Source organism: Lates calcarifer, linkage group LG1, assembly GCF_001640805.2.
Source record: "Lates calcarifer isolate ASB-BC8 linkage group LG1, TLL_Latcal_v3, whole genome shotgun sequence".
Taxonomy (NCBI): Eukaryota; Metazoa; Chordata; class Actinopteri; family Centropomidae; genus Lates; species Lates calcarifer.
Genome location: NC_066833.1, coordinates 6,038,481 through 6,063,493, shown reverse-complemented (window position 1 = coordinate 6,063,493; position 25,013 = coordinate 6,038,481). Strand labels below are relative to the sequence as shown.

The window sequence follows — 25,013 nt, the reverse complement described above, 5'->3', positions numbered from 1 at the left end:
TCTCGTGACTTGTCAGTTTATTAGGTACACCATAGCTAATGCTAACTAACTAAACAGTTATCCTGAAATGCTGATGCTTATGATGCTCGGTTTCGTGGTGCTGTTGAACAGTATTACCTTATACAAAAAGGTGTGCCGGTTGTTTAGCCAATCCCCATTGATTTGAATGGGGTGGACAAAATTAGAATCCCTGTCAACACACTGTGAAACAGTTCAACGTTACCACAGACTTCACCCACCCACAGTTTCAACAAAAACGGAACATCATAACCTTCATGGAAGTAGTATATATTACAGGCTGCATTAGACTGCATTAATTTGAACTTGGTGTACCAAATAAACTGACAACTGAGTTTCTACTGAGTATGTATATCTGGCGTTGCAGGCGTCGAGGTGCTTGCTTTGCAACTGTGCGGAGTGAGTCATCTTTGTAATGGACGATCTTTGGACGGAAAGTGGAAAGTTCTACGTTGTGCGCACGCGCTCCCCGGGATTAATGTCAAGGCACAAAAGTGGCGCTACACCGTTTCGAGCTCTCCTCCGGTAAGAGAAATTCACAGACGTTTTTTTATATTCCACTTTTACGCCGAATTAGTCAAAGTTTCGGGAACTTGTGGGGGGCGTCAGACGGACGCCCAGGGACTCCCTCGGGGGTCACGCCGGGACGAGGAGACATGTTTAGGGACCAATAAGCAGTTAATTTGGACAGATTTGCCTCCTGCTCTGTGAGTGTGCTGTGGCCGCTGCCGCCTCTAGTCTCCAGTATTGTTCAGTTGGCTCCCTAATGGCGGACGGCAGGCAGTGCTGTTTTCCGCTGGGGAAGGAGGAGGGGGGCGGGGGGGGTAACTTGTATGTAAAAATGCGGGGGTTATATCTGGCTTTGGGTCACCATAACTCCCGGGAGATTCGTGTAAACAAACACGGTGCGGGGGGACCGTTTGAGCCCCGTTGTTTACCACCGCATGACACAAATGAAGACAGTTCATGTGATACGTAACGCTAGGGCGCCCCCTGCGGCGGCCGGGTATATCTGCCACTGATTGCGCCAGGGTGGACTCTGTGCGGGGTAACTTTCCAATTAAAACCCCAGCGTCACAGGTATCATAAAATCGGGGTTTTTATTCGGATCCAGGAGCTGCTGTGGCAGCACTGGCATTTGTGCGACTACAAGAAATAATCTGGAGGACCATTGTGGGGTTGTGGGAGGGTTGTGTAGTAAAACCCCACGTTGCCAGTCGTCAGGGATTGTGTTAGTTAGTGTCTAGTGTGCACTCAGTCTATTTGTATCCATTTGATGCGAATAAGTTGTGATCATTTTTTGTGATATTTTAACAATGGCGCAGTCTATATCTGCTCTCCTCCCCTCGATCCGCCGCTAATCCAATGGCTGTTTGCGCCAGGAAGGGCAGGGGTGGGAACGGAGCGGAACGGAACACCCTGAACCACGTTTCTTCTGGATCCCAACTTGGGAGCCAACCTACCCCCTCATTCACCCGGGTTATTTATGGAAGAGTTGCGCAGCTCAGGTAGTGCTGGTTCTGTTTATTGTCCTTGATTGGAATTAAAGTTTTGGACCTTGCTCTCCAAAGCCAAGTTTGTTAAATGTTACTGCTGGGAAAGGAAGAAAAAACAGACAAGTGAAGAGAAGCTCGGATCAGGTCGAGTGATAGCCACGGCGGTAATCGGGTGCCTGCCTGGACCGGATTTGGTGCTGTGGTGGTCCTCGTCATGGGACCGAGCTTCTAGCCGGTGTTAATAATCAAGGGCACGGCCAGGGAGACTTTAGCGGCCCCTGAAAGCTTGGTACAGGCTGTCCTTGGTGTGCTGATTTTCCAACATTTCAGAGTGCAGCTCATCAGCTGTGCGGAGCTCAGAATAGTCAGGGTTTAGTTTTGCATTCAGCTGCCAGGTAACCGGGATGGACTAAATTTTAGCCCATCAGCTGGCTTTGGGAGATGCTCTGGTGGCTGCGCATTACGCATCACTTCTCAGTGACATAAGCCTTACATAATAATCTCAGGCGTTTGATTTGAATATGTTATTAGACGTTTGTTATCTGCGCAACTGGCGCAAACAGCTGCATGTCTCTCATGTCGCTACCTTGTGACCTGCTGGACAAAAATGATGTCAACTTGGCTTCATGCGCACAACGATAGCGTTGGATAGGTAGAGGAGCACCTATGTTAGGTGATGATGTGGCTGTGGCTGTGGTTGTGGCTGTTTTGGCGTAGACGCTGATCTTAACAGCTTGCCTGCTGAGTGTTTTGTTGCACGGAGGCAGTCTCACCCCCAGCGCCAGCCCACCTCTCTGTCCACCTGGTGTTGACGTTGGGAGCAAGGTTGCATGTCAGAGCTCATTAACGCTGGATACTCGTTTCCCTTCTCATCCACGTGAATGCAGCTTGGCTCATAGCTCTGCATTGCAGTCTGAACTGAGTCTAGACCAGGCTATTTATTCCCCCTCAGAGCTCTACTGAGTTGCTTTCCACATAGATTCCCTCTGTTGGTATAATATCAGGCCAAAAAGCTATGATGCATTTGGTTTTTTTTTTTGTTTGTAGCAGCAGCAACAGCAACAGCAGCAGCAGCACAGCTTGGCTTTGGGGAGATGTTGCACATGGAGAAGGATGCCTTTGGGTCCTCTCCCAATATTTTGACACCAGTTAACCACAGGGTCACAGACAGATGTGTTATGACCCTAACACATGGGGTCTCTAGACATAGGGTTGTATTATATATTCTAAATTAAAGGAGTCAAGTTAGATTACACACACACACTTACTGGCTCTGGAGAACAGTTTGGAATCCCATCCTGTTTTTGAACAGTTGAGAACATCTTATTGATCTTGAATGTCATGCTGCGTTGGCTATTGCTTCCTGTCACATGGTCATTGTGAGCAACTCTTCCTCTTCCAGTAAAACACTGAAGTTTTGCAGTCAAGTAGATCTTTACAGTCAGCAAACACATACTGTACACAGCTCTGGTACAGCATCCTGCCTCAGGCCTCAGTACTTGAACACAATCAGATGACATTTCACATCAATTTAACTCCATTTTAACTCCATTTCTGAACAAAACATGCTTTTATGAAAGATTTTTTTACTTTAATAAAACAAATCATGATTAATATACCAACAAACATGTATTTTAGCTCTTGAGCAGAGCTGCAATGATTATTTGAATGACAGAACTATTTTGCAGTGATTCTGATGAATCAAATAATTATTTTGGTCACTTCTAAAATTGAAAACACCAAACTTGGTTTGAGTTCTTAAATGTCAGGATTCAATGTGTTTCCTTGTTTTACATGATGGTAAACTGAATATCTTTGGGTTTTTTGATTGTTGGTTGAAGAAAACAACACAGTTGGTGACATCACTGTGGATTGTGGTCCACAGTAGTCCTGGTCCATGTGTCTTATTGCTGTTTACGTGGCCTGCTGTGAATACAAGTGTTAAATGTTTCATGTTTGATTTCTGGTGAGTCGGTTAGAGGTGCCCATTCAACTAAATATTTGCCTTTGAGGGTTTAGTGTGTGGTATTACTGAGCATTAACTGTCTTCCAGTCAGCGTCACCACTGCATTTAATATATTTTTCACTCTTCTGCATACTTGTTCTCAGGATTTTTTAGTAGGGCTTTGGTATTGAACACTAGTGGAAAATAAATATAGTTTTCAGGCACTGAAAGTTTTGGAACTTCTTATTCTAGAAAATACAGAGAGATTGATACTGCAGATCTCATTTGTAGTCGGCTTTAGACAGCTGTGAATTTTTAACATTTCAAGATACTTGTTGTCAAAAATAATATACAGTCATAGAAAGATGTGTGTCCCTGTTTATAATTATGTGATGTTTCATTGAGTCCTGTGGGGAGGTCAGGCTCACCTGATTGGGAGTCAGGCACTGGGCTTTAAATCAGGAAAGTTCTGGGTAAAGGATGAACTTTCTAACCAACATGCTGCCCATTTGAATTTGCATTTGGTCATGTAGCTACCATGTCTAGAAATTGAAATAAAATCTCTTCGCTCTTTCCTCTCAAAGACCTACCTGTTTCCCCACCCAGGTACCACTATAGTGCTGAGACTTTTATTAGATGTTCCCTACAGTGCTGGGACCAAAATGGCTGCCACAGTGTTGTCAAGGCCGTAACCTGGCTTCCTCTGTAGCATAGATTGCGCTCTGTTATAGCTCTAAAGGCTGCATTCAGGTGCTTTCAGGCTCTTCCTGTTCTGGGTGACTGTCAGAGTGAAGAGCATAGAGCTACAAAGATCATTGTGTGGCTGTGGGCTCCTGATATCTGTTTGTGTGTTTTCTCTCTCTCTCTCTGTGTGTGTGTGTGTGTGTGTGTGTGTGTGTGTGTGTGTGTGTGTGTGTGTGTGTGTGTGTGTGTGTGTGTGTGTGTTTTCTGTGCTGCAGCTGTCAGCAGTGATGTGATGTGTGGCTTTCAGCCACCCTCACTGCTGTGTAACATGAAAAGGAGATTTTGACAGAAACAGATCAATGTAGACTTCCCCAATGCAGACATCCCCAAAAGTGCTGTAAATAATATTTGATTGTGATCTGGCACCAAATCAGCCTACACCATTTTTATTATATTTCTTTATTATTATTTTTTTTTAAATTTACAAATACATAGAAGACTCACAACACTTCACTGTTAAATGCATTACATTCAGGGTATTGTCAGGTCTTGAAAAGCATTGATTTTAGTTTCCTCAAGTCTGAAATGTAATTTTCAAAGGTCTTAAATATTTTCTCTAGCCTGACGTTGGCACTAATGTTAGTTTTGATGTGATTAATTTGGATACAAAGAAATTTTTTTCATTGTGATTTTAGCAAAAGCTGGCAGGCACATTTTTTGTTCCAGACTTCCGACTGCACGTAAAAATCATATGTGGACTTGAAAAAATAAGTTATTTTTAACTGGTTAATCCATTCATTCATCTATTTTCTGAAACGTATTCAGGTCATGTATAATAATTAACAATATTATTATGAGTTATTGAAAAATGTTACATGTATAATATAATTAATAAATTAATTCACTTAGGTTACCTACTGCTTTTCAGTGATATCCTTAATACTTTGACTGGTATGATAGTGAAAAGCAGCTACTAAATTGCATTCAATGTGGTATTAAAAAGGTCCTTAAAAGTCTTATATTTGATTTGAAGAGCCCAGCAGAAATTCTGTATCACATAAGGTGATATAAAAATGATTTAAATATAGTGTTAGCTAACTCATCAGCACCCAGATGTAGAACACAGAACAAGTCCCGGTGGTGGTGGTGGGCCTTACCGTCTCCACGGCAACCAAGGTGTAGCTTCACTGGTTGCTGGGGGCAACAAGAGAGAAGCTGTGTGGAGCATCACACAGGGGTAGGGAGCAGGGCGGGTGGGATGTGAAAGATGGCAGGTGAGAGGAGGAGTAGGGTGCTGGGTATTTGGATAAGGAGGCGCAGAGATCAGAAAGAGAGAAGGAGGAGAATGAGAGGAAGAGATGTGAGGAGGAGGAGGAGCAAAGTTGCCCCCGTTGCTGGGCAGGCATGTAGCAGTTCTTGGGATCTACATTCAGCCATGGAGACATGGCCTCTACTGTTGCATCTGCTGAGCCCTGATTGTCCCCCTTTTATATTGTTTTCCTGTGGTAAATACAACCAGAAAGTAAGGCTTGGCTCTGGAGCACAAAACCCTCCACATCCACCTTCAGATCTGCAATTATTACAGAAAATTAATCAGCAGCCGTTTTGATAACTAATTAATGGTTTTAGTAATTTTTCAAAGCAAAAAATTCCACATTTTCACTGATTCTGGCTTCTTAGGTGAGAGGAGATTATTTTTTGTCATATGACAGTAAACTGGAGATACTGTATTTTGGCCTTGAACTGATGGTCATGTAAAACAAGTAATTTCAGTAAATCTCCTTGAGTTTTGGGAAATAACAAAACAATTACATTAATCTATAGAATAATGAGAATAATTGTTAGTTGCAGCATTATTATCAGGTTTGATGTCTCAGAAATAACTGTCACTTTCTCTCTCTATTTGTAGCACCAGCCTTTTTTCTCTCTTGGTAGCATGTGTAAGTTGCCATAAAAATCTAAAGGTTGAATGGACCTTAATGACCTAACTGAAGTAATATAGCAGAAATGGTCACATAAAGGTATTCATTTTGACTCCAGCTGTGACCAGAACTGGTCAAATCAGAGTTTCAGCTTTGCCTCTTATCTGGGACATGTTCAGTTGAAAATTAGGTAGATGTTTTAACAGGTCGGTCAGCTTGCTGAATATCCAAAATCCCATATTCTAGCTGGACAGCTAGAGGTAAGATTTTTCTAAACTGTCCATCAAATATTACCAAAAATTAGCCAATGATGACACAGACATATAAAAGGTGGGAGCTTTAACAATGGAAATGAGGTACAAGGAGGCCATGTGGGGGAAGTTTGTCTCTGGGGATACCTGAGCTACCTGTACATCTGTCAGACATCATAAAACCAATCACTAGTGCTCGCTTTGCCTATTTGTCTCCTAATTGCCTTTTGTTTGTGTTGGTAGGTTGTTGCCTTAGCGATGGACGGGGAGTCAGAGCCAAACCCTGCCATAGCAGAAGAGGCAGGGGAGCGGGTGGAGCCCATGGATGCCACTCCCTCCCCCCAGCAACAGACCACGCCCCACTCAGAGGAGGCTGGGGAGGCAGTTTCCATGGCAACGGAAGATGGAGTCACAAAGGAGGGCAGCACAGAGGACAATGATGATGATGTGGTTCTGGTAGGGGAGGAGACTCCCCAGCCTTCTGCCATAACCCTTACCCAAGACACACCTAGCACAGACTGCCTAGAGGTGCCAGCTGCTGTGGCATCTATGGATATGTCCACTGCAGCGATGCCTTCCAAGACCCCCAGTCCTCCTGCGTCTTCCAGCGCATCCACGGTGGAAGCACCTCCAAAACCTCCAACCACAGCAGCAGAGCCTATCGTCATTGATGATGAGGATGACTCTGAACAGAAAGACACTTCCTCCACCTCACCAGCGCCCCCTGGAGGCTCCTCTGTATCCCACTCACCAGGTGCACTCAGCAGCACAGAGCCAGATTCAGAGATCAGGATTGCCAGTGTCACCACATTAGGTTCCAGTAGCCAGAAAGGAAGCTCCACTGTTTCCGCAGTAAATACTCCACCACATTCAGTGGATGTCCAGGCAGACATGAACCTGATGATAACCTCGGTGACATCGCTTCAGGGAGGAGCAGTGGCCGTCTCAGCGGTGAGAATCAATAGAGGGGATTTTATTTTTTCATGTTGCAGTCTCTGATTTACATTTAACAGTGTTAACTAAAAAGTAACTAATTTCAGGGAGAGTTGGTTTTTCTGATGTGTTCTGCTGGTAAACATTGGTGAAAAGCAGGTGTTCTCTTTGGCACAGTAGGTTTATTCCTGGCAAAGTGGACAACAGTATCTTAGTAATGATGCTGCTGAGAGCTGATATTATATGCCAATATTTATTTATCCAAGATGCACTGGCAGCTACTTAAGTTAGATGAGATTGGATTCAGTGCAGGATTTACACTATACATAGCATACGGCACACTTGCATCTTTTGTTTCTTATCACCTTGTTTTCTGATGTTTTGTCACAAAGGTTAAAGCCTAACCTAAACAACTTGCGTGTCTAGGCAGGTGAAGGCCAGGTGGAGGAAAATGGTCTGCAGATAAGCAACGCATTCAGCCTAAATCCTGACACCCCATCTGGTCGACCAACAACCTCCTTCAATCCTGGGCGGGGCTCAGGCCCCATGGGCCAGCTGGTACAGAATGGAGACACGGGGACACACAACAGAGCAGGTAATTAATGTATTATCTTGAACAAACTTAAGCCTTAAAACTCTTTGATCTATTACTCCAACTTTCTTCCCTGGATGGTTTTGTCTGTCACCTCATACCTCTGATCAACACGCCATTATGTTTTTTGACGCAGTGCCGCTTTTGGTTTGAAAACTCTGTGCTGCTGCTATATTTATGTTGGAGAAATGGGAATTCTTTGCCATATATACACTTAACTGAGTTTTATAACAGGGCTTTCACAATAATGTATGCATTGCAAAGAGCTGGACAGAGCTCTCGTGACAGCAATGCATTGCAAAGAGCTGGACAGAGCTCTTTGTAATGCATTGCTGTCACGGCAACGCAGTGTGATGGAAAAAAAGATAATTACTTAACTGCATCCATAATAATTCAATCCAAAGGTCAATTAAATCAGAAACATATATAGTTAAACCTAAATAAATCATTTTCTACAGCTGACCTCACTGCAATCCCTCTTTGCTGTGGGTCTAAACACTAAGCAGCACTGTTGTTCACATCTGGTGAAAACCACCAAGGAAAGGTGACGAGTAAGAGAAAACTCAGGTAACTGACCAATTGCATGTGAAGCATGTGTGAAACCACACCTTAATAAGACAGACATAAGAACCAAACACTGTTAACTTGTTCTTCCCAACTTCTCTCCTGTCATACTTGTTTTTAACATTAGAACCCTATGAATTGCAGACTTATAGAGAGTGTGCAAGCAGGGCTTAGAAAGTTCCCAACAGGATCATCAGCCACTTACTGATTTCACGGTGGGGCAATCCTGAGCCCTCATAGATTGACGTCTGTGTTTTGATAAAGTCGGACTGGGCCTGAGACGATTTTATTTTCCTGTCTAGCTCCACATGGGCTCCAGATGGTGCTGTTGACTGCAGTGGTACTCTTTTCACAGTCTGGCTTCTGAAGGGTTATTATTTTCAGATACATCATAGTTTCATGTCTCTGCAGTTCAAGTCATCAGAATCACAGCATCAGAATCACAGTTTGAGCTGCTGCTTCTCACTGCACAGAATCTTTTCTTTCAGCTTTACAACCACAAAATCAGCAAACCATGATTTGGCTTGAGATGCAACAAGTGTGAAGCTGTAACAGCAAGAGTGATGCAACTTCCTGGTCGTCACCAGAATTCGGAAACAGTAGTAAAAATGTGTATTTGTATATTTTATCATCTGATCGGTGAAGATTCTCTGTTATGGGGCATCCCAGGAACCTAATGACTAAATGCAAATACCACATATCTGCTATGCCCCAGGTTCGATTTCAGAACCATTGATACATGTCATACCCCTCTCTCTCCCTTTATTTTCTATCTGCTGCTATACCATCATGTGTCCATTAACTGCAAAAAATGCCAAATGGATCATTCTGAAAAATCTTATCAAGGAAGGAATGCAACATGCCCAGATTTCTGAAGTTAAGGTAGTCATGGCAATGTTTCCTGCATGTGCATGCAGAGACTCATACACTGGGTGTAACCCAGGTTATTTTGTATAACTGCTATTTACAGATGTCCCCTAAACACCTCACATGTAGACTATTGGTAGAAGCTACAATTTACTGATGTTCCCTAAATGCCTCACAAGCAGGCTATGTGTAGATGCTAGCTAGGCCTCTCCTCCCCACTCAGTTGCTGTAGGGCACAGAATTCTGACAGGTGTGTCACCAAAAATGTATTTGAAAAGAGTGAAACAAGGTGTGCTAATGTAAGTTGAAACCAAGTGATGTCATCTGTCTGGGCAGGTTTTAATCTCCCTCTCCCAAGTAGAGCCAATGTATAGAAAATGCTGCTGCATGGGTGTGGAATGAATAACATATTAAGAGATGTGATGAAATAAACTGTATGGCTGAAGGTAAATGAACACCCACAACTGACATTGTATTGTTTGATGATCTTGTTCCTTCTCCTCTGGGAAAGCTTTCCACAAGACTTTGGAATCTGGCTTCTGAGATTCACTCCGATTGAGCCACAGTGGCTGCTCATGTTGGATAGCAACGTCTGGCACATAGTTGGAGAGATCCCTTATCTGAAATGTAGGGGTCTAGTCTAAGTTATGCAAAACAGCCCTAGAGCCTGGTTGACACTGACAAACTGAATTGTCCTGATAAATTACCCTTCACTATTTTAAATGTCAACTCAAAAACAAAGACCTATAGGATGGAAACAACTGTTAACTTTGATTTATTTCTTTCCTTCCAGATTCGTGGATCTCCCAGTCAGCTTCAGTCCCCCGCAATCAAAAACAGACAGGGGTGGACTCTCCGTCACCAGCCACGTCGTTGCCCAAACCTCCAGGCCAGTCTTCCTCATCTACTTCTTCCTCAGGCTCCCAACCACAGCCCAGGACAGTCAAGGTGATCCACTCTGTTCATCCCGATCCAGTGACATTAACATGGCAGACACACTAGAAATTTTATTTGATTTTAAACTTTTATCCACAATTATGGGCTTAGTAGTACATGCAACGCATGTATTTTTGCATTGCATATTCATATAATGCATGTAGTGGCAATCCTGTTTGTTAAATGTGTCTCATATGCTCTACTTGAAAGTATATGTGCAATAAAATATTCTCCCAAACACACACTGCTACAAAACATTGGAGTAGATTCAAATGTAATGCAGCTTAACAGTTGTGGCACGATAATTAAATACTATGACTGCAGTGGTCACAAATTAACCCATGTGGTGGCTGCAAAGTCATTGTAGAGTGAATTCTGTATGAATTTAACATGGCAGACAAGGCAGAAATTCATTTTATTTTGAAACAACATTAGAATTTAATAAATAATCTCTATTCATTACCTTATTTATTTCTTCAGTTATAAGAGATTTCCTTTGTGACCCAATGAACACTATTTTGCAGGTAAGTTGTGTTGAGGAGTGCAACAGCAGTTTGTGCAATAGAAAATTTGGGTTTTATTTTTTTCTTATTCCTCTTCTCATGTTCTCATCTTTTACTTTCAGTGCCCCTTTTTTGTCTTATTAGCTATGTGTTTGTTCAGCTGAAAGGGAACCAACAGAGGAGGTTGTGCAAAATGTATAGAAGTGCACGGTCTCTTTGGACCCTCGGTTGAAAAAGTTTTACACAACCAAAGTGTACCTGCAGGGCTTTAAACAAGGGTACTACTTTTACTGGCAGCTAATGCTGTAGAGTAAGGTCCTAGATTACTCATTGACATTGTAAAACTCCCCTTAAGTTAAATCTTGTTGTGTTGTTTGTTCATTCCAGGTGACCTGTGCTAACTGTAAAAAGCCTCTGAAGAAAGGCCAAACAGCCTACCAACGTAAAGGCTCCACACACCTGTTCTGCTCCACCACCTGTCTCTCTGCCTTCTCACACAAACCTGCCCCCAAGAAGAGCTGCACCATGTGCAAAAAGTGAGTCTCCTACCAAAGGCCCATTAAAGCAACATAATGTTACTTTTGCCGAGCAGTTAATTCTGTTGGGCTCCAAGCGATTCTCATGTATAGCCTGTCACTCACTTGACCATAGCTCAAACTGTGCGGTCCCACTCACTGAACCAAAGCTATTTTAAAGTTATTTTAATGTAAAACATTTGAAAAGTTGCATTAAATGGGAGGCATTTTATGGTCTAAGTTTAGGATGTACATATGGGATTGTAATCATAAACAATGCCTGTGGTTCAGTTTGAGTTTCAGTTAAGTACAAAGAAGTTTTGAATTAATTGTCTGTCCCATTTATCAATTGTTTAACTCATATCTTTGCAAGTCCTAAACACAATATTCTGTACCTGGCTAAATTATATTTTGAAAACTTGGTAACATGATTCTAAATTTTCCATAGGTGTGAATGTGAGTGTGAATGGTTACTTGTCTCTATACGTCAGCCCTGTGATAGACTGGTGATCTGTCCAGGCTGTATCCTGCCTCTTGCCCAGTGTCAGCTAGGATTGGCTCTAGCCCCCTCGCAACCGTTAAGGATAAGTGGTAGAGATAATGGATGGATAGATGAATGGATGAATGATTTGACAATATTATTTTTGAAACTTTCATGCCAATAAAGCACATTTGAATTTGAATTTGGTGATTTAAAAACAGTGACTATTACTTTTTTTTACTAACTGATGTACATGCTAATCTATGTACTCTGCAATGTCTTTGTGTTTTTCAGAGACATCACAAACATGAAGGGTACCATCGTGGCCCAGGTTGACTCCAGCGAGTCTTTTCAGGAGTTCTGCAGCACAGGCTGCCTAGGTGCATATGAAAACAAGCAAAACCCACCCAAATCGGGCCTCAAAACCAAATGTACTGTCTGCGGAAAGCTCACAGAGGTCAGTCTGTCTGACACGCTTAACAACATGTACTCCTCTCTAGCCCCTTTACCTGTCAGTCTTAACCAGAGCAACGTGCATGCATCTCTATTCCTGACAATGGAATGAATAATTGAGTAGCAATGGGCAAAAACAGTTAAAGTAAGAGTGGAAGGAAACAGGTCAAGGGGCAGTGCACCAGTGTATTAGTTACACCTACACAGTGTAATGAAGTCTACTCTGATTCCTTCAGGGTGCACAAAACATTACAAACACCTTTCTGTATAATACAGTCCAATACAGAGGGAACCTCAGAGGTGCCAGCATGCTGTAGATTCTTAGTCTTTTTAGGCTTCACCTTCTCTCCATTATTTTCATCTTTGGGTTGGATGTTTAAACTGTCTGTTTCTCTTTCTCTTTCTCTGCTTTATTGTCTTCCTCCTCAAGTAACTTTCATTCAATATTTATTTCTGTCTTGCTCCTTGTCTGCCTTCCTTCACTGTTCTCTCGTTCACTCTTTCTTACCGTCTTTCTTTTCTCCATCCCTCCATTTCAATATGGCTTCTTGGGGCCCATTTTCAGCAGGCCTTGAGCTCAGTCTCCATGGCCACCACATGCAAAAACTGGAGAGTAGTTCCTCTCACCTCACAAAGGTCTATTAGTTAGTTAGTTGTTGGTTGTGTTCAATTAATTTAGTACACCAGAGATGGTACCAGCTATATGAACTAAGCATTCAGTTACTTGTGAGCTTTTTTTAAAAAAAAGTATTTTCTAGCTCTCTCTTTTATAGCTAACCAGTGCTACTGTCACCTAGCAACCACAACTATCTGCATTTGTGACATCTTAAAATCATGTGCATTATTTATGTCTCCATCTTGATTTGATTTGCATAAAAAAGCAACAGCACTATCCCTGATAAACTGCTGAAATGATTTGCAAAGTACATAACATGGGTGATATACTTATGTATAAATTTTAAAAGCATCGCATGTCTTTTCCTTTTGATTCCTACAGCTTTATTTGACTCTAATTTACAGCCTGTTATGGTTTGTTGTATGGGCTGTCATCCTTGCCTGTTGCCATAGATGTGTGGTGAAGTGAGATGTCTAGTTTGATGCGAGTCCTTCAGTGGTATTGTGTGCAGAGATTATATCTGTGTTGATTCATTTTGCACACCTGTGACAACTTTGAACGACAAATTAGTCTTTAGCATAGCAAACAAATACGTGCAAGGGGTGTAGAAGCCTCACTTTTTGTGGATTTCCACCAAAGAGTTTGTTCCTACTAAGCTAGAACTCCACTAAAATTAATGTTTCATAAGTACACGGCTCTCAGATTGCGGAGAGGTGTGAAATGAAATTTTGTTAATCAGGTCCTTGGTGGCCCTTTTATTTTTTTTCTTTCTGTCTAAAGATCCGGCATGAGGTTAGCTTTAAGACTGTGACCCATAAGATCTGCAGCGACGCATGTTTCAACGTTTACCGCCGTGCCAACGGGTTGATCATGAACTGCTGCGAGCAATGTGGAGACTACCTGCCTAGCCGAGCGTCAGCCAACCACTTCCTGCTGGTCGATGGCCAACAGAAACGATTCTGCTGCCAGAACTGCATCAGGGAGTACAAGCAGGTACTGTAGGCACAACCACAGGCCGCAGCTGTGTTAAATTTGCCTGATTGGACCTTTTGTGATTGATTCATTTATGTGATTGAACCATATCCATTTAAAATCGCAGCTCTGTTTTAACACCCAAAGCTTTGATTTATGTAAAAGTTTCTTTTTTATTAATATAGCTGTGATGACCCCTCCTCCTCCTAACAGCCAGGAAGCTGACCCCACAGCAACTAAAATGTAAATACAATAAAATGATTAACCTGGCCTTGTTACTCGCTCCCCTAAAATATAAAAAAACATGCACACAAATGGACGTGCTAATAATAGGAACTAAATATCCAAGTGAGACAGCAAATGGTCCTTGAATTAACATGAATGAACCAGGGCTCTATCTAAATGGTTTGCACAGTAAACAAAAGGCCTGTTCGAATGAAGAGTTTTGTTTAGAACAGAAATGAAAGGATGTTTTTACTTCTTTGGAAATGGATTTGCATATTAGGGTCCACTATTTGAATTTATGGGGTTTTTAAAGTAAAGGTGCTGCTAGATGATGATGGCTGATGAATAAACAGAATTCACCATAAAATAACGCTAAATTCAATTTAGAATTATATTATTTAGATTAGTTTTCAAATTAAAATGTAAATGATTCAAATGCAGTTTCTAGTGACACATATTGTTGCCCATAAATGTGGGGTATGTATGGAGTATACAGAGACGATCGGTGCTCACTAGACTTCTGGGCCTCTTTTAAACCTCTAGTAATTCTGTTACTCGTTTTTTGCTGAACATGTTACAACTAAATTCTGCTGCTAAGCAATATTAGCCAGAAATTGGAGGTTGGAATTGTATTTGTTGCTTGGCAACACCAACCTATTGGACACTTTACTAATAAGTGAAAGAAACCACTGGGGTCTTATTTCAGTGGTGTAAAATTTAAATGAAAAGCTGAATGATCAATGAAACTGTAAGCTCCTTCATTTAAATTTGTTCTCTGACCAGCTCTGTTATATATATTTTTAAAAAAACAAAGACTCAAGACTGGCAAACAGTTAAGCAGCAGGAGAGAGGAGAGGAATTCTAAATTTGGTCATGCATCTTAGTTTTAATTCAATTCAGTGATTACAGTTTTGCACACTGAAGAAAATTATCTTATTTTCCACTCATTAGGGATATATCATTACATCTCTCTTATTGGACCTTGCAGGATTAAATAAATAAAAGTGAAAATGATGCCATGTCTTACGGTGAATGTTGAGTAATGCAGTAATAGATTTCCAAGGCTGCTACTGCTGTTAGTCACTATGATAATAATAGGCCAGAGAGTATAATCTGTGTGGCCAAGTAATGAGAAATGGATTACAAAACAAACATATAGACTGTTGGCTAAAGTACAGATTTGTGCCGTTTATGCTTTTCGCTAAAACTCATATATTGTCATGATCACACTGTTAAAGTCAGAAACAACCTCTCCCAAAAAACACACAAAAACATTCTACTCCAATGAAGAGGATCCATGAGGATTATCCACAATTTGTATTAATCTATTTTTATTTCTCTTTGATGCTCTTCTTATGTCCCTCCAACATGGTGCATGGTATACTGGGATATCTTGTCATTACGGTGCTGTCAATTTATGTGTTTATGTGGACTATAATGAGAATAGAAAGGAGCACCTTGTCAATTGAATTGGAACGTTATCGTTTAATCAGTTAGTTTTATCAGTGTCTTAATATAATGTTATTTTCACTGCAGAATTTTAAATGTCCTGTGGTTTGATGTGACGTTTTCCACTCTGTCCCAGGCCCACAGTAAACTTGCAAGCTGTCTGACTTGCAAAACATTGATCAAGACAGGTGAGGTGCTCCACAGCCTCGGAGCAGGCGGCACCATGGGCTCCTACTGCTCCGTCAACTGCATGAACAAGGGCAAGCTGGCGTCAACGTCCTTCATCAGTGAGTAGAGGATTAACAAACTTTGAAACAGAACCACAGACTTTCCAGGGTCAGGGATAGTAAATTTCTTTTTTCTTAGAACCATCCAGCATTTACCTTTGACTTTAAACGTTTTACTGTTAGGAGATATCACTGACACAAGTTTAGGCTGCGAGTGAGCAGTAATGGAAATATAATGAGCATTAATACTGATAAGGGCTGAGTAACCTAGTGTTTGCATTTAGAAAAATATTTCCCTGTCTGAATGTACAGGTGCATATAAAAAAAAGAAAAGAATATTGTGAAAAAGTTTTTTGTCAGTTAATTCAGAAAATGGAAATTGTACATATTCAAGACTCATAACATGTAAACTAAAATGTTTCAAGCATTTTTTTATTTTAATGTTGAAATTACAGTCTACAGCTAAGAAAAACAGAAAATAACGTGTCTCAAAATATTAGAATATCTCATTTTGAGTTAAAGTAAATGCAGTATAAATACCATGAATCTCTCAGTCTGGTTCAGTACACATAACCACAATCATGGGGAAGACTGCTGACTTGACAGCTGTCCAGAAGACTCTCATTAACACCCTCCACAAGGAGGGTAAGCCACAAAAGATCATCGCTGAAAGGGCTGGCTGTTCGCAGAGTGCTGTACCAAAGCATATTCATGGACTGGAGGGGAAAAGTGTGGTAGGAAAGGTGCACAAGCAACAAGGATGACCGCAGACTTGAGAAGATTGTCAAGCAAGGCCGATTCAAGAACTTGGGTGAGCTTCATGAGGAGTGGACTGAAGCTGGAGTCAGTGCATCAAGAGCCACCACTCATAGATGCGTCCATGAAATGGTCTACAAGTGTTGAATTCCTTGTGTCAAGCCACTCCTGTATCAGAAGCATCTTACCTGGGCTAAGGAGGAAAAGCACTGGACCGTTGCTCAGTGGTCCAAAGTCCTCTTTTCAGATGAAAGTAAATTTTGCATATCATTTGGAAATCAAGGTCCCAGAGTCTAGAGGATGAGTGGAGAGGCACAGAATCCAAGCTGCTTGAAGTGCCAGTGTGAAGTTTCCACAGTCAGTGATGATTTGGGGTGCCATGTCATCTGCTGGTGTTGGTCCACTGTGTTTTATCAGGTCCAAAGTCAATGCAGCTGTCTACCAAGCGATCTTAGAGCACTTCACGCTTCTGTCTGCTGAAGAGCTTTATGGAGATGCTGATTTCCTGCCCACAGTGCCAAAACTACCGGTAACTGGTTTGTTGACCATGGTATTACTGTGCTTGATTGGCCAGTCAACTCGCCTGACCTGAACCCCATAGATTCTCCATGGGGTACTGTCAAGAGGAGGATGAGAGACCCTAGACCCAACAACATATATGAGCTGAAGGCCGCTGTCAAAGCAACCTGGGTTTCCATAACACCCCAGCAGTGCCACAGGCTGGTTGCCTCCATGCTACGCTGCATTGAGGCAGTAATTCTCTGCAAAAGGAGCCCTAATCAAGTATCCAGTGCATAAATGAACATACTTTTCAGAAGTTCTGCATTATAAACCCTTTTTGATTGATCTTATGAAATATTCTAATATTTTGAGATACTGTATTTTTGATTTTCATGAGATATAAGCCGTAATCATCAAAATTAAAACAAAAGGCTTGACATATTTCACTTTAATGAACCTAGAATATATGAAAGTTACACTTTTTGAATTAAATTACAGACAAAAATGAACTTTTCCACGGTATTCTATTTTTTTGAGATGCACCTGTATTTAGGTTGGTTTGTTGGTTGGTTTTGTGCAGTCTGATGATTGGTTACTAATTTGACAAAGCAGCAAAGAAAAGTGCCACTTAACCTCTTTGTTCACTCTTGGTTATTAGCCAAAAGTGTGTATAATAGATGCAATTTTGTGTGATGTTACATGTCTGATGTCTGTGTGTGCAGATACAGAGCCCACATGTCACTTCTGTAAGAGGAATTCATTACCACAGTACCAGGCCACGTTGCCAGAGGGAAACATCCTCAACTTCTGCAGCTCACAGTGTGTTACCAAGTTCCAGGTGGGAGTGCTCATATCATTTATGTTTTACAATAAAAGATAACCCCATAGCCCTCATAGCCGAATGGTTGGGGCATGTACCACATGGACCTTAGTGCATGAGCAGCTGGTCCCCAGGTCGACTCCCGGTCCGGCCGGACCCCTACTACATGTTATTCCCCTACTCTCTCTCCCTGTTTCCTGTCTCTTTCCATTGTCCTCTCCAAATAAATGTGAAAAAAAGCCCCCACAGTCAGAATAAAAACCCAGACTAACTGTTAACATCCACCCATCTGACACATCTTCATCAAAAACAGCAGCTCAAAACCAGACATAAACCACCACAGTTCCCTCAGTGGAGTCCATGACCTCATTAGTTTTTTAGCACCTTGTTGCATTAATTTGCATATTAATGAGAACACAGATTTTGTGCCATGAGTGCCAAAGTGCCATGACTCTAACATGGTTTTAGAGTTCCTATAATACCATCCACATGCAAAGCAAGTTTTTGGCCTAGAGATATTAATAAGTCATTGTATTAATTAGCTGATACTTACCGTAATTTCCGGACTATAAGCCGCTACTTTTTTCACACGCTTTGAACCTTGCGGCTTAAACAATGATGCGGCTAATTTATAGATTTTTACGGGCTGACGAACTTCATGCCAGCAAAACATTTAGCCTTGTCACATCAGACCAATGAAATTACCGAACAGGTCACAGTGGACCAATGAAACTGTTCGAATTAGATCAAACGCACTCACACCAAATTCTTCAGAACAGTCATTTTGCGCTTAATGCACACACCCTCATTATGGAAAACACATGAAGAAATGCATATGATGCAGCTTTTAAGTTAAAGGCAATCGATCTGGCTGTTGAAAAAGGAAATAGAGCTGCTGCATGTAAGCTTGGCATCAATGAATTGATGGTGAGACGTTGGAGACAGCAGCGTGAATGTGTAAATACCTGCGGCTTATAGACAAGTGCAGCCTATATATATATAGATCTATATCTATATAGATATAGATATATATATACTTTTTTTTTCTTTTTAAATTTAGTGGGTGCGACTTATATTCAGGTGCACTCAATAGTCCGGAAATTATGTTAATATTAAGTATTAGTATATATTAACAGACATGCTGGCTACAAGTCAACACAGCAGAAGTTTTTCATTTCCTCCATTTCCTCCTTCCTTTTTTTTGCAGAATGCTACTCTTCAAACAGCCACCAATGGACAGACACCCCTCTCCACCACAAACAACACCGTCCAACTGAAATGTAACTACTGTCGCGGAGCATTCAGTTTGAAACCGGAAACTCTGGAGTGGGAGGTGAGACAGTCATTTAAATTTTCATACAGATATCGCAGGCAGGAAGTTTAATATGTTTTATAGTTTCCACAAATAATGCTCTATAGAGGTGTAAAGTATATTAAGCAATAAAATTGAGATAGCCATGGAGCTGAAATGATTAGTCAATCAACAGTAATTATTAAAGCAGAAATGTGAATATTTACTGATTTTCTTAGACTTCTGATAGTAAAAGGTAGTAGCTAATGAATATGTTCACTTGGGCTCTGGGAAATTATATACTATTTTTTTGTGTTTTATAAGACCAAATGAGTAAATCAGTTAATTGAGACAAGTGGTAGAATAGGGCTGAACGATTTTTCTTTTTTCGAAAAATCACCACCAGCAGCAGTATGACCTCTGTAAAGTTACTGCAAAGAAGACAAGAGAATGTAGTGCTACTGTTTGTTTTGAGAGAATTGTTCTATGGTTCATTATGTGTATGTTCTATACCATTTATTGTTGGAATAAATACATTTTTGATTCATATATTTTCATTCTCATCCTTGGATTATTACACAGAGCAGTTAATATTTTAATGATATCTTACATAGTAATGCTTTATCACGTTTTACATGTATATAGTGAATCCTGGCACTGAGGCTTGACTTTCGCAAAACAAATCCCAATCAAAATATCTGTCAGAAAAATCGCAATTCGATATTTTCCCAAAATCATTCAGCCCTATGGTGGATTAACCAATAATAAAAATAATTTGTTTCAGCCCTCGTCTACCTTGCTATGAGGCAAGACTGTCAATCAGGCAGTGTTTGTTGGACTGAGATGCATAGGCAGAAAGTGTCAGGTTAAACAGATTTTTTTCAGATGTGGTATTTCAGTGTGTCCTTTTTCATATTTTTCATGCATGAATACTGTATACCGTGAATTAGTCTTAAAACCCTGAGTGGATGCAATACATTTATCCCAATGTGTCTGTCTTCAGGATAAAGTCTACCAATTCTGTAGTAAGACGTGTTGTGAGGACTACAAGAAACTACACTGCATTGTAACGTTTTGTGAGTACTGCCAAGAAGAAAAGACGCTACATGAGACAGTCAAGTTCTCCGGGGTCAAGAGACCTTTCTGCAGCGAGGGTAATAATCTCCTCACCTTCTCCTCTCCTGTAGGATGCATGACAAATATGAGTAATTTTTAAGTAGTCAGAAAGGCTTATCTTATCTCAGGTAGGCTGTCTTGGATAGTTTTTAAATGCCTTTTTGTTTCTAGTTTTGTCTTCATTTATTTAGTTGCTTAGCCATTTTTGTTTGCCATAATTCTTTCTTGTTTGTATGTCTGTGGTCTTCTATCCAGGATTTTGCTTTGTTTCCTCCACATGAGACCACTCTCCAATTTAATAATCATTTGTTCCTTTCCTTTTTCATTCTGTTTCTTTTCCTTTCCCTCTCTTTATTTCTTTTTTCCCTTTGTTCCATCTGTTGCCCTTTCCAGGCTGTAAGCTATTATATAAGCAGGATTTCATCAAGCGGTTAGGTCTGAAGTGTGTCAGCTGTAACCACTGCAACCAGCTGTGCAAGAGAGCAGTGACCCGGCAGCTAGGTGGCATGACTCGGGACTTCTGCAGCGAGGCATGTGCCAAGAAGTTCCATGACTGGTACTACAAGGTCTGCTCATACACAGTATATCATAAATGTGTTTTACTCTGCCATACAGTGTTGAAAAAGTAAAGACAATATGTATGTATTTTGTGAATTTCCTAAAAATGGCTCCTTGTGTCCACTAGGCGGCGCGGTGTGACTGCTGTAAGGTGCAGGGTAACCTGACGGAGTCTGTGATGTGGAGAACAGAGATGAAGCATTTCTGTGACCAGGAGTGTCTGTTGAAGTTCTACTGTCAGCAGAATGAGCCCATCATGGTCACACAGAAAGGCCCAGAGAACACCAGTATGGGTACAAACTGTGTGTGTGTGTGTGTGTGTGTGTGTGTGTGTGTGTGTGTGTGTGTGTGTGTGTGAGAGAGAGAGCGTGAGCGTGCATGCTTATATATTTGGAGGATCTAAGGTCTTCCTACAGAGGTCATAAGACCCTTAAAGAGAGTCAAGTATTAGGGAATGAATGTTATCTTAAGCATAGTGAAAAATTATGCTTGCCTGTTACTTTTAGCCTGGCATCACCAGACCAATTTGCATATACAAATAGGTCTTGAACCTCTCAGTTCATTTTTGATTTCAAAGTGGCGTTATCAAATAGTCGCAGAGCCAAAATCCCTCTGGGCGCAGTTGGACAGACGTACAACCAATCGGAACAAGACATAGTGCAAAAAAATTATTTCACCAAAAGCTGCAAGTGCAGTTGTCTGTCCTTTTGGAGAAAATATACTGTTGAGTTTGTAATACTGTCGCAACATACCTCGCCTCATTAGCAACAGCCATCTTGGTTGTTAACAAAAATGCTTTTGGCGTTCCTTTGTCAGTCATTGTATCAAAACCAGATTCATTTTAGATAAATGGACGTGATTGGCTAGGCCTATTTCAAGATGGATGGAAATCTGTCTGAATAGTAGAGGAGCCAGATCCAGCTGCACTGATTGGTCTAGTTTCCAGGCTGTGTTACTTCATGTGTTACTTAGATTTCTTCATGAGGCAAAGAAGTGATACATATAATATTCCTCTTTACAGGATTTGAAGTGCAAGGGGCCAAACTTGGGGTAAGTAAGAATCTGGAAAGGGTGTCAGTATACAGTTTGCTTTGAAATATTTTTGTTAGCTTAAGTTCATTAGTTGATTTTGTCAACCAAATAATATTTTCTGTTTTTTTTCAGACAGAAACAGTCCTTATAAAACTATCTCATCATTTGTTTTAATTGAATATTCAGTAATTGATCCTTTAATTTTTTATTTTTTTTATTTGATCCTTTGTGAGGATTAAGGATTAAGCAGTATGTTTTTTTCCTCCTCTGTGTTACAGCTCTTAAACCAGGGTACTGTAGCATATGCCAGTGGAGGTTTGGTGAGAGATGTCAAGAACAAGGCAGTGCTCTGCAAGCCACTCACCCTGACTAAGGCTACCTACTGCAAGCCACACATGCAGAGCAAACTTTTACAGACAGGTATATATGTAGCATCTTGGTGTATATGGTGTTTTTTTCTTTTTTCTTTTTGAATATTCTGTGGAAATATCCATACATGGTCTGGTTTTCTTAATCCACTCATGGTCTGTCTCCTCTGTCTTAGTGTTGACGGCAGCTTAAGTTACAATTAAAGCTGCAAGCAACATTGATCTGGCCCTCGCACCTACATGCATGGCATGGGTTCTAGTGTGACACTTAATGTCACACTAGAACCCATGTTCTGTGTGGAGTGTGGGGCAGTTGATATGATGTATTGCACATTTTATATCACCACCGGTGTCTGTTATGTAGCCTTAGAAAACGCACCAAACATGTATTATATTGCTCTGTGTCAAATGAGAACGTGTTATAGTGTTATATAAATTAAATCATGATCATCACACAAGGCTCACGTCCTCTTGCCAGTAGGTGGTGCTATAACAATGAGTGAAAAGTGGCATGTAGATGTCTTCAGGCTGGGACTTGTATGAAATATGCCAAGTCTAGGGGAAGTTGGACAATGTAAATGTGAGTTACTCCAACTTTCTGTTTGATTGTGGAACACTGAAATCTCTGTCACTGTTATAACTAAAGTGCACAAGGTATTCTTCTTCCAGAGTTTGGACTTTAATCAGAGATTCTGTGCAGGGTCCAGTGAATAGGGATAAAGCTCAGCATATCTATATGTGGTTTAAGTTGACTGTAGTAAGACAGAGGAACTGGAATATTTTTGTATTTTTGGGAAGCTTTCACCTTGGTCCTGCTTAACAGTTTTGCAGAGGGTGAGAAAAATTCCTGCCACCTGCCCTTTGTAATTATTATTAGTATTTCAAAGGGCAGGTGGCAGTATGTGTAGTAATGAGTCATGGCTCATTACTACACATACTGAGTTACATGTATAATATGACTCTGCATATCCACAGACGTAGACGATGGTGTGAAGAGGGAGTATGTTCCTGTACCCATACCTGTGCCTGTCTTCATCCCCATGCCCATGAATATGTATTCCCAGGTCACTCCCACTCCAGTCTCTCTGCCTGTACCGGTAAGACCTATGTCACATATGGACTGTCCATTTTAAAAGGCAAAACAGATTTTGAAAGCAAAACTACTAAGAATAAAAATAGATGTTGACTATGTTTACTGTGTCGATTAATCAACTAATCGATTATTTGTGCACATCCTACTAAAAAGCCATATGTCCTGTCCGGTCCAGGTTCCTGTGCCTGTGTTCCTGCCCACCACCCTGCAAGGGGCAGAGCAGATTGTCCAGACCATCAGTGAACTGAAAAACAAGGTGCCCTCTGACCCTCTGGAGGCTGACCTGCTTTCCATGGCTGAGATGATCGCAGAGGACCAGAAGCCAGGTATGCTCCTGAGAGGGTTGAATATCTCGATAAACATTATTGATCAGAGGTGTGAATGCTGATGGATAAATCTTGAGATTTCCAGTCTTTAACACAGAAACTTGCAGCAACTGATAACAGTGAGCACCTACCTGTGTATTTCAGATGTGAAGCTGGTGAAGAGGGAGCATGGAGCGGACGAGTCCTCCAGTAGCAGCTCTGAAGAAGAGGAGGCGAAGGAGGAGGATAAGAAGGAGGCAAAAAAGCAGGATGAGGGGGAAAGGAGGAGAAAGAGGAGGAGGACAAGTACGAGCCCGACCTGGACCTGGAGGCAGACTTCCCTCAAGGTTAACACCTAATGTACATGTATACCGATCAACCAAAACAAACATTGATTACGGTGTCACAATGGCACATGTCAATGGGTTGGATATATAGATAATGGGGTAATGGGGAACCTCATTGATGCACATGGGGAGTAAAGATTGATTCTCACAGTCCGGTCCCACAGAAGAGCTACTGGAACACAACTTGCTTAAAACCTTAAGATAGAAAGTTGTCAGAACACACAGTGCACCACAGTTTGCTGCATATGCGATTCAAGACCAGTCAGAATAGCAGAGTGCGCTATGGTCAGAAGGCAAGCCATTGGAGGCAGTGTAATGCCCCTGGCAATGCCCTGCTGGGAAACCTTGGGTGCAAACCTTCCAAACATGTGGGACTGTTTGTTTAATGTCAAGATCTACCCCTTAGGTTGACACACCTCTTTTAAAAAATTGGTCTCATTTCTTTTGTCACTCATAATGGGTAACATCTTTGTCTTGAATTTCAAGACATCTTGTCACAGTTATTTGGTGCCACCCAAGTTTGAATGTCAAGTAAGAAAAGTAGTGCTCCTAAATTCAAATCAGTCAATTTGTCTCCAGTGCTTATTCTGTCTCTCTCTCTGTCTCTCTGTCTCTCTCTCTCTCTCTCTCTCTCTCTCTGTCTCTCTCTCTCTCTCTCTCTCTCTCTCTCTTTCTTTCTTTCTTTCTTTCTTTCTTTCTCTCTCTCTGTGTGTGTGTGTGCATCTTCTCATTCATTCTCTGTAGTGAAGTAGCTCTTATGTAACAACATCTGACAGCATGGATTTTAATGGATTCAGTACAGTAATTGAGATTAAAATTCCTACCTCTGGTTATTTCTGGACCTGCTGTCATCACCCCTATCAGGGCAGAGAATTTTGGTTTGGCGTACTGTCCAGAAGAGGAGTGTGAAGTAGGTTAACCAGGCCAAGAATATGACATTTTATTATTTTTATTCTTAGTAATTTTTTCCACTGGCCTGTTACAGCACACTTTAGCTGGCCTTGCTGAGCCATAATCATATGCACTTCAACTGTGACCAGTGATATTATGGCCTTTCTCTGTCACAAACTAAGCTGTGTCATTGCCCTAAACTGAGAAAGCCAGATTTTTACTACTTTACACTTTGTTTAGATTTCAGTTCTTTTTATATATGTTTCTTGTATGCTGTGAAATCTCT

The 25,013-nt window shown here is 41.2% G+C and overlaps 1 protein-coding gene across 1 annotated transcript in view; it reads left to right on the top strand.

Annotated features, from left to right (window-relative positions):
* Positions 1 to 440: 440 nt before the first annotated feature.
* zmym2 (zinc finger, MYM-type 2) overlaps positions 441 to 25,013 on the top strand; it is a 36,131-nt gene continuing 11,558 nt past the window's right edge. The window contains 19 exon segments of the mRNA XM_018696390.2: positions 441 to 543; positions 6,560 to 7,267; positions 7,676 to 7,844; positions 10,066 to 10,220; positions 11,099 to 11,247; positions 12,002 to 12,164; positions 13,557 to 13,769; positions 15,559 to 15,709; positions 17,629 to 17,744; positions 18,934 to 19,059; positions 20,021 to 20,171; positions 20,527 to 20,699; positions 20,819 to 20,984; positions 21,713 to 21,741; positions 22,002 to 22,143; positions 23,067 to 23,188; positions 23,360 to 23,510; positions 23,655 to 23,759; positions 23,762 to 23,836. Of these exon segments, the coding sequence (XP_018551906.1) occupies positions 6,575 to 7,267; positions 7,676 to 7,844; positions 10,066 to 10,220; positions 11,099 to 11,247; positions 12,002 to 12,164; positions 13,557 to 13,769; positions 15,559 to 15,709; positions 17,629 to 17,744; positions 18,934 to 19,059; positions 20,021 to 20,171; positions 20,527 to 20,699; positions 20,819 to 20,984; positions 21,713 to 21,741; positions 22,002 to 22,143; positions 23,067 to 23,188; positions 23,360 to 23,510; positions 23,655 to 23,759; positions 23,762 to 23,836 (3,049 nt within the window). The 5' untranslated portion in view covers positions 441 to 543; positions 6,560 to 6,574.